Here is a 10,525-nt window from a genome sequence, read left to right on the forward strand (position 1 = left end):
CCCCCCTCTCTCTCTCACTCTACCCCCCCTCTCTCCACCACCCCCCTCTCTCTCTCTCACTCTCACCCCCCCTCTCTCTCTCACCTTACCCCCCTCTCTTCTCTCACTCTACCCCCCTCCCTCTCTCTCTCTCACCTACCCCCCTCTCTCTCTCTCTCTCTCTCTCTCTCTCTCTCTCTCTCTCTCTCTCTCTCTCTCTCTCTCTCTCTCTCTCTCTCTCTCTCTCTCTCTCTCTCTCTCCATTCCCATAGAATTTTTGCCCAGTGTGGCTAAGGTTTATTTTGTAATTAAATGCATTTATAAGTAGATTTTTTTCTACTCATTTGTGGGTTTCATATGGTGGCATTTGGCATAATAACTAAAAGGTGGCTAGTATTTCAAAAGTTATGACACTGAAGTTGACGTTGAGTGTTAATGTCCTGGGCTTCTAATGCAAATTTCTCGGGTGGAATTTGCATTAGGATAGCTCTTTTTGGTGTCCCGAGTCGGTGGCATTATCCGAAGATAATTTCCGTTGCACTAGGTTTATAGCGAGTAGGCTAGTTAGGCACGAGAAGAGGTTCTTGGAGTAGATGTTAGGAAATATGAGGGAATCAGGAATGTGTAGATAACTTTATAGGTTGATGGATTCTCTAGACTGGTTATTTATATCAAAAGAAAAGATAATTAGATGTTTAACCCCTTGGATCTGGGTGATGTGACCATCACATCATGGAAAATTTTGGCCGAACATAGGCATGATTGGAATTTGCCGGAAGGAGAATTTTGGCTGAAGTTGGGTGATGGGAATGACTCGCCACAAATGCACAATGCTCTTGAAGGTGATTAGACAGTAGCTGTTTAGAAAGGGGCTCTTGTATTATGCCCATCGCTAAACGAGTATGGAATGTTCCATCCATGAGTCATGACTGGGAAGACATTCCCATGCTCAGGGCTCTATTCCTGCCAGCCACAACCAGCAGCACATGGTTTATTACAAAACTTTTAATATTATTAAGACTAAATTTAAAGGACAGAGATGGCATATTGTTAACATATTATTGTTACTGCTCTAAGTTGACTACTTAGAGAGATGATTTGGAGTCTTTGCAAGGGAAACAGTCTATTACCATCTAGATACAGCTTATCAAATGACAAATATAGACTTTGGAGAATAATAAAAAAAAAAAAAAATATGCAGAGAAATAATATTACAAAGGGGAAGTTTTGACACCACACAAGTTTTTTTGTGTACAGAGCCTACCAGCCACTTACCTGTGAGACTGAGGCATGTGCAAGCTGCGAAGCACCCGGATCCAATGGGTTAAAATGTGCTAACTTGTAGTATAGTTACGTGTTATCAGTAGGCAATTGATAGTCAGCTTATAACCATATATTAAGGAAAACTTTAAAGGCTTATAGCGCAAGTCAAATCACTTAGATAGATCAGAATCATCACACTCATTAAGTAGAATTAGGTAGATCACATGTGGTGTACGTTGTGTCAGGTCGCTTCCGAAGAGACGATGACCGAGGAAGTAGAGGACGGGGGGGATTCAGTGGTGGTTCTGGTTCAGCTGGTGGAAAGTATGGCGGCTTTGATGACCGTGGAGGAGACCGAGGAAGCTTCGGAGGACGGCCCCGCAGTGGACCTGGTGACCGAGGGGGAGCCAGACCTGAGAGTGGAGGCTACATGAGGCGCGATCGCAGAGACAGCGATAGATCCCGTAACTTTGAGGAGTTCAAGGAACCTGATCCTGGTAAGCCTTACTTCACTTTCATTATTATTATTATTATTATTATTATTATTATTATTATTATATTATTATTCTCTCTCTCTCTCTCTCTCTCTCTCTCTCTCTCTCTCTCTCTCTCTCTCTCTCTGTCTCTCTCTCTCTCTCTCCTCTCTGTCCACTGTCCACTCTCCTCTCTGTCCACTGTCCACTCTCCTCTCTCTCTCTCCTCTCCCTCTCCTCTCTCTCTCTCCACTCTCCTCCTCTCTCTCTCTCCATTCTTCGCTCCTGCTCTCTCTCTCCATTCTTCTCTCCCGCTCTCTCTCTCCACTCTCTCCTTCTCTCTCCAGACTCTCTCCTCTCTCTCTCCACTCTCTCCTCTCTTTCTCTCTCTCTCTCCACTCTCTCCTCTCTTTCTCTCTCTCTCTCCACTCTCTCCTCTCTTTCTCTCTCTCTCTCCACTCTCTCCTCTCTTTCTCTCTCTCTCTCCACTCTCTCCTCTCTTTCTCTCAATCTCCACTCTCTCCTCTCTCTCTCAACTCTCTCCTCTCTCTCTCAACTCTCTCCTCTCTCTCTCCCCACTTCCTCCTCTCCTCTCTCCACTCTCTCCTCTCTCTCTCTCCACCTCCACTCTCTTCCTCCACTCTCCACTCTTCTCTTCTCTCTCTCTCTCCACTCTCTCTCTCTCTCTCTCCACTCTCTCTCTCTCTTCTCTCTCTCCACTCTCTCTTCTCTCTCTCTCTCCACTCTCTCTTCCACTCTCTCTCTCCACTCTCTCTCTCGCTCTCCCCTCTCCACTCTCTCTCTCCCTCTCCACTCTCCACTCTCTCTTCTCTCCACTCTCTTCCTCTCTCTCTCTCCACTCTTCTCTCTCTCTCTCCACTCTCTTCACTCTCTCTCTTTCTCCTCTTCTCTCTCTTCTCTCTCTCTTCACTCTCTTTCTCTCTCTCTCTCCACTCTCTCTCTCCACTCTCTTCTCTCTCTCTCTCCACTCTCTTCCTCTCTCCTCTCTCTCTCACACTCTCTTCTCTCTCTCTCTCTCCACTCTCTTCTCTCTCTCTCCACTCTCTTCTCTCTCTCTCCACTCTTCTCTCTCTTCTCTCTCTCTCTCCACTCCTCTTCTCTCTCTCTCTCTCCACTCTCTTCTTCTCTCTCTCCACTCTCTTCTCTCTCTCTCTCCACTCTCTTCTCTCTCTCTCCACTCTCTTCTCTCTCTCTCTCTCCACTCTCTTCTCTCTCTCTCTCCACTCTCTTCTCTCTCTCTCTCCACTCTCTTCTCTCTCTCTCTCCACTCTCTTCTCTCTCTCTCTCCACTCTCTTCTCTCTCTCTCTCTCTCTCCACTCTCTTGCTCTCTCTCTCTCCACTCTCTTGCTCTCTCTCGCTCTCTCTCGCTCTCTCTCCACTCTCTTGCTCTCTCTCGCTCTCTCTCCACTCTCTTGCTCTCTCTCTCTCCACTCTCTTCTCTCTCTCCACTCTCTTCTCTCTCTCCACCTCTTCTCTCTCTCTCCACTCTCTTCTCTCTCTCTCTCTCCACTCTCTTCTCTCTCTCCACTCTCTTCTCTCTCTCTCTCACTCTCTTCTCTCTCTCTCTCTCCACTCTCTTCTCTCTCTCTCTCCACTCTCTTCTCTCTCTCTCTCCACTCTCTTCTCTCTCTCTCTCCACTCTCTTCTCTCTCTCTCTCCACTCTCTTCTCTCTCTCTCTCCACTCTCTTCTCTCTCTCTCTCCACTCTCTTCTCTCTCTCTCTCCACTCCTCTTTCTCTTCTCTTCTCCACTCTCTTCTCTCTCTCTCCACTCTCTTTCTCTCTCTCTCTCTCCACTCTCTTGCTCTCTCTCGCTCTCTCTCCACTCTCTTGCTCTCTCTCCACTCTCTTGCTCTCTCTCCACTCTCTTGCTCTCTCTCCACTCTCTTGCTCTCTCTCCACTCTCTTGCTCTCTCTCCACTCTCTTGCTCTCTCTCCACTCTCTTGCTCTCTCTCTCTCCACTCTCTTCTCTCTCTCTCTCCACTCTCTTCTCTCTTTCTCTCTCTCTCCACTCTCTTCTCTCTCTCTCCACTCTTCTCTCTCTCTCTCTCCACTCTCTTCTCTCTCTCTCTCCACCTCTCTTCTCTCTCTCCACTCCACTCTTCTCTCTCTCCACTCTTCTTCTCTCTCTCTCCACTCTCTTCTTCTCTCTCTTCCATACCTCTCTTCTCTCTCTCTCCACTCTCTTCTCTCTCTCTCTCCACTCTCTCTCTCTCCACTCTCTTCTCTCTCTCACTCTCTTCTCTCTCTCTCTCTCTCCACTCTCTTTCTCTCTCTCTCTCCACTTTCTCTCTCTCTCTCTCTCCACTCTCTTCTCTCTCTCTCTCCACTCTCTTCTCTCTCTCTCTCCACTCTCTTTCTCTCTCTCCACTCCCTTTCTTCTCTCTCTCTCCACTCTCTCTCTCTCTCTCTCTCTCTCTCTCTCTCCACTCTCTCTCTCTCTCTCTCCACTCGCTCTCTCTCTCTCTCTCCACTCGCTCTCTCTCTCTCCACTCTCTTCTCTCTCTCTCTCTCCACTCTCTTCTCTCTCTCTCTCCACTCTCTCTCTCTCTCTCTCTCTACTCTCTTCTCTATCTCTCTCTACTCTCTTCTCTATCTCTCCACTCTTCTTCTCTCTCTCCACTCTCTTCTCTCTCTCTCTCCACTCTCTTCTCTCTCTCTCTCCACGCTCTCTCTCTCTCTCTCCACGCTCTCTCTCTCTCTCTCCACGCTCTCTCTCTCTCTCTCTCCACGTCTCTCTCTCTCTCCACGCCTCTCTCTCTCTCTCCACGCTCTCTCTCTCTCCCTCTCTCTCTCTCTCCACTCTCTCTCTCTCTCTCTCTCGCTCTCCACTCTCTCTCTCTCGCTCTCCACTCTCTCTCTCTCTCTCTCGCTCTCCACTCTCTCTCTCTCTCTCTCTCACTCTCCACTCTCTCTCTCTCTCCACTCTCTCTCTCTCTCTCGCTCTCCACTCTCTCTCTCTCTCTCGCTCTCCACTCTCTCTCTCCACTCTCGCTCTCCACTCTCTCTCTCCACTCTCTCTCTCCACTCTCTCTCTCCACTCTCTCTCCACTTCTCTCTCCACTCTCTCTCTCTACTCTCTTCTCTCCACTTCTCCACTCACTCTCTCTCCACTCTTCTTTCTACTCTTCTCTTCTCTCTGACTCTTTCTCTCCAATTTCTCCACTCTCTTACTTCTCTCTCTCTCTCCACTCTCTCTCCACTCTCTCTACTCTCTCTCTCTCCACTCTCTCTCTCCACTCTCTCTCTCACTCCACTCTCTCCACTTTCTCCTCCACTCTCTTCTCTCCACTCTCTCTCTCTACTCTCTCTCTCCACTCTCTTCTCCACTCTCTCTCTCCACTCTCTCTTCTTCCATTTCTCCTCTCCACTCTCCTCTACTCTTTCTCTACTCTCTCTCTCCACTCTCTCTTCTCCACTCTCCTTCCACTCTTTCTCCACTCTCTTCCACTCTCTCTCCACTCTCTCTTCTCTCTCCACCTTCTACCTCTCCTTCACCTCTCTCTACTCTCTCCTTCCACTCTCTCTACTGCTCTCTCTCCACTCTCTCTCCCTCTCCACTCTCTCTCTCTCCACTCTTCCTCTCTTCTCCACTTCTCTTCCTCTCTCTCTCCACTCTCTCTCTCTTCTCCATTCTCTCTCTCTTTCCACTTTTCCCTCTTCTCTCTCTCTCTCTCTCTCTCTCTCTCTCTCTCTCTCTCTCTCTCTCTCTCTCTCTCTCTCTCTCTCTCTCTCATTCTCCTCTTTCTTCTCTCTCTCTCCACTCTCTTCTTCCTCCACTCTCTTCTCCACTCTCTCTTTCTTCCACTCTCTCTTCTCCACTCTCTTTCCACTCTCTCTCTCCACTCTCTCTCTCCACTCTCTCTCCACTCTCTCTCCACTCTCTCTCTCCACTCTCTCTCTCCACTCTCTCTCTCTCCACTCTCTCTCTCCACTCTCTCACTCTCACTCTCTCACTCTCTCTCTCTCTCTCTCTCTCTCTCTCTCTCTCTCTCTCTCTCTCTCTCTCTCTCTCTCTCTCTCTCTCTCTCTCTCTCTCTCTCTCTCTCTCTCTCTCTCTCTTTTTCTCCCCCCCCCTTCGTTATCAAATTTTTCAAATAACTATTTAAAGAGGATCAAGAAAAGAGACACATGATTTGAGGCCTTTAAAAGTGATCCCTCAATGAGAGATAAGCAGCAGATCGTGGAGTTTGCAGTCAATCCAATGAATATGCGTCAATCCATCTATTTGTTTGATTGTATGGTGGTTATACAGATATCAAATGTTTTATTAATCTTGTTTATTCAGGGCACTTCTGGAGGGATTTTGCACACATTCTTGCTATTGTTTACATACTGTTGACTGAATTATTTTAAACCATTAACCCTGGATAAAAACGACAGGTGGATATGATTGCGGGGTTGTTGGTGTGTATTGACAGTTTCCACTGTTTGCACCTGACTTGTTTGGTAGTTTGCGGGCAACATCAGGCACCTAAGATCTTTGATATGATTTAAAATAACTTAAAGGTGCTCTTGCCTAAAAGTATAATCAGAAATGAGGCCACTACTATTGGAGAAAAACAAGGTCCATTCAATTAGTACACGACACGGGAATGGTCGTGATATGATGCCACCCATGGCCTTCACAATCTAGATACCATTAGCAGTTTGTTAACAAACACACAGAAGGTACATAATTAATGTGGAGTTCTGCCAACTTTTCAAACCACAAGAATAAAAAAATGTAAAAAATTGTTGGATAAACCTTGCCTATCTGCAGTTTGTGCAAGTAAGCCATGGAGAAGGCCAACAAAGTATATTCAGGCAAGGTAGATGTTAGACTGGTTCCTCATTTAAACCCTACCATCTGGATGACGTTACAGTCCTGTATTGAAAAATTCTGGGTCGAGGGCTGGGTGACGTGAACATGCCATCATCAGACAAAATGGCTGTGGGTTGGGTGAAGCAAACCCGCCATCATGAACGAAGACCTGGGTGATGGAAAGGACTCACCATGGGTGCAGAAACCTCTTGGAGTGTTGATTAGACTCATTTGGCACTTAGAAGTGGGCATTTTCATTATTCCCATTGATAAACGAATGTGGAATGTGTGTAAGCCTTGACTGGAAGGGATGATGCCATTTACATGCACAGCATGGTATTCCTGGTCACTGTGACCAGCAGCGCAGGTTATATTACAGAAAATTAACAACTTCAAAAAGTTTAGATATAACACAACCAAATGTTTTTTTTCTCTCTCTTGCACTGAGTTATTTACTACAGAGGGAGATGATATGGAGTCTGTGCATCTGGATAAAGCAGATCATAACAAATATGGGCATTGGAAAATGGCAAAAAAAGAAAAATTAAAAGTTTACATAAAATAACTTTGCAAAGGGGAGGGACATAGTCTTGTGAGCATCCGGCCTACGCCCGGGATATTGGCCACTTATGTTAGGGTTGATGTCTCCAAGGTGCTTTGCCCTTGTAAGGGTTGATGTCTCCAAGGTGCATTGCCCTTGTATGTGCAACTAGCATAACCACCTGCACTGGTAATTTGTAGTACAGTATTCCTGATGGTGCTACATCATTTGGGTGAAACTGCCAACACAAGTAGCTTGTTGATTCTAATTGGTTGCTATTTATGGATGAATTGGATATTGAAGTATTGTTTATGCTAACTGATGGCACACTTCTTAATTTGTGATGGAAATGTCAGAGATGTAAAATGTATAGCCTCTTGATCTATCTAATATATGCACTGCATACCATAAAGGTAATGTTAGTTAAGTACTGGAAAATATAGAGATGTAAATTACTTACCGTTTTGATTCAGGTAACAGTGTATTACATTACATGATTGGTTGCTAGTTAATTTGATATTGTATAGACTTCAAATTATTAGGTTCACTATTTTAATTTGTTTTTGATATGTTCTTACAGAGGATCTGTCTCAGAGGCCCAGGCTGAAGCTGTTGCCAAGGACAAAGACGGATCCTGTAAATCAGCAAGCGGAGACTTCGCAGTCATCCAGTATATTTGGTGGAGCTAAGCCTCGTGAGGAAAAGGGTGGTGTGCAAGAAGGACAGGCGTAAATTTGAGATCTTGCATCTCTCTCCATCTGTAACAGGTTTGTTTATATATTTTGATAGTTTGTACTACAGATCAGGATTGCATTAGTGTGATAATGTGTCTATAAAAGCATCATACTCTTGTCATTCGTATACTCCTTATTACTAAATGAGAATCATTATTCCATCATTTTGTTTTATGTTCTTACTTCAAAAAGTACTCTTAATAACTTTTGTTGTTTCGGTAAGTTTGCTCTGTTCAAGCAGCTCCTTTAAAATATCATTATTAATACAGTAAGCCATATAAAGAGCCACACTGAAAAAATTGAGAATTATGCTACCAAAGATGTCACTTTAGGTCAAAAGACAACTAAGAAAGAAAGAGGAGATAGAAAATCATAAGGTATTTATAAAGTGAAAACATATTAACTGATCTCTTAAGCTGATCAAAGGGTGGAGAAATTACAGCCTCTGAAGGTGATCTTTTCCAAAACCAATACATAGCAGTCAAAAAGCATTTAGAAAACTCAGATGGAGATGATCAAATTGCATCAAATGTCATTGAATTGAGGGTTACAGAACTTCCAGTAACTTCCAGTGTGATAAATCAGGTAAAAACTTGGAGGGCATGTGAATTATTAGTTACAAGCTTTTATAAGACTAAAAGCCCCAATATCCAAATGTAAGTCAGACTGGAGAAATTTGATGGAATCAAAAGAAAGATTAAGCAGTATTAAATGTCTCTGCATAGATAACCACACAGGAGAACAAAACTCAAATGAGGCAGAATGAAAGAAAAGAAGTATCTACAAGTAATGTCATCTTCATAGATGTTATTACCCAGTTCTTTTTTTAGTGGTGTATAGTCTAGATGCTTCAGATAGGGAAAGATGAAAGAATTCTTTCTATTTCTCTTGTGAACTTTTTATGATATAGAAGTTCTTAGTATTTTTAGTGTCTTAACTGCCCTAGAAAGTAGATGAACACATTGGTGATGTATTTTATTTAAATATTGCTAGGATAAGGGAGATGATAATGAGGGTAGTTTATTTTGTTTGTCCTGAATTGTGAAATTTATTTATTTATTTATTCTTCTTTTTTTTTTTTACTTGTTCTCAAGTAATCTCACTATGTAGAGGATATTTTTTCTTCCAGTCAGTGAAGTGTGAGAATTGTACTAAAATTTCTCATTTTCTGTATGTTTACAGATGGAGCTAATGTCCTGCTCAGTTGGACCTGCATATTTTGGTTGAGGCTTTTTTTTATTCCTGCACTACGCTGTCTGTATGAGGACCATAGATTTTGGCCCCACCCTCAGCATTGCATCAGTAGAGTTGGGCTGAAGCTGTCCTTGTCTACTACTGAAGCTTAGTTTTTGGTAAAGCAGTAATGATGTGAGATTTGTACTGACTATAACTGCAGTGTTAAAATATGCTGAGGTTATTCAACAAGAAAATTGTACTGTGTGGGTTTGTGTATTGTGACATTGAGCTTGCCCAGTGATTAGAACTTTATGTGGAAGTGTTTACAGACTTCAAAAATTCCTAGACCTTTCTAATCTCTATTGCTTTGTATGAGATGTGACTACTCCATTTGGTGTTGTGACGGAATGTGTGAAATTAACTACAATGTACTGACTAGTTTTCACACAGTGTAAGCAACCAAAACCTGGTAAACTGTGGGATCCTGAAGGTGGTGAAATACAAACCCTTGGTAGCCGCAGAGCTTGCATATGAAGCCCGCCAACTTCTCCTTTTTAACCCTTCTATGTACGCAAAAAATTCTTATCACATGCCACAATGTTGTCTGGTCAAATTGGTCGTTAGTATATTATGCCTCTAGGATTAGATGACAGACAGCACAGTGGCGTGTTGTACATTAAACTAAGTATAACTATATTGTTATGGAACTACACATTCGGGCATTCTTGGCCTTTGCCAGGGCATTCCTTTGTTTAACAATATAGTTGCAGCTCCTAGTTGTTGACTTACTTATTTTTGATGCAGCAGCATACCGGACGTGTCACTGGATACGGGTCTGTTGTGGAACTTGTAGACCCTACATGGGGTTCTTACACCCATGCTAACTCACATACCAGATCCACTGTTAATTGCACTGTGGAATCTTTTAATTTGTTGAAAAAATCTGTTTCTGGTGAAGAATTAGGTAATATATATTTTTCTTTTTTCTTTTTTTCTTCATCCTTTTTCATGAGTTACTGCGTGTTTCGATTTTGTATCCTGTATTTTTATCCAGTAATTGAGATGTAATATGTCTTATGTCATTTGAATAATTTTTTCTTTCTTTTTAATATAAACTGGATCTTGTGTGATTCTGTCCAGACTGTACAGATCACAATAAACTTAAGGAATTTCGAAAAGGAATTTTACTTTGTAATCCTTAACTGTAAATTGTCAAGAGTAAATGGTGTTAGATATTAATTGGAATTAGAGTCTAATGTTTTGATTTCTCATAGTATGTTGTAAAGCTAGAATTCTGCTCTGTAGTTTTGTTTCCTTTGTGAATCATTTACTAAAAATAGTAATTTGAATGCTAATGGATGATGTTAACCCCCAATTTCAGAAATGCATTGTGCACATTAATTCAATGAACTGCTTATTACAAAGATTCTTGTACAGAATATTTGTGACAAAAGTATTTATCATTAAAATGTAAAGAAATAAAAGTATATGGTTTTCAGATGCTTATCCACAAAATATACGTGTTCTGCTAAA

General features: G+C 42.9%; 1 protein-coding gene across 1 annotated transcript; it reads left to right on the plus strand.

Moving 5' to 3' along the window:
- Positions 1–1,556: 1,556 nt before the first annotated feature.
- eIF4H1 (eukaryotic translation initiation factor 4H1) lies at positions 1,557–10,525 on the plus strand (the record flags this gene model as incomplete). Its single annotated transcript, XM_070141040.1, is given in 3 exon segments — positions 1,557–1,739; positions 7,663–7,849; positions 8,999–10,525. Coding segments are annotated over 2 exon segments (335 nt in total), but the record flags the coding sequence as incomplete, so codon positions are not given.

The sequence above is a fragment of the Penaeus vannamei genome, chromosome 27 (assembly GCF_042767895.1).
Source record: "Penaeus vannamei isolate JL-2024 chromosome 27, ASM4276789v1, whole genome shotgun sequence".
In the NCBI taxonomy this organism is placed as follows: Eukaryota; Metazoa; Arthropoda; class Malacostraca; order Decapoda; family Penaeidae; genus Penaeus; species Penaeus vannamei.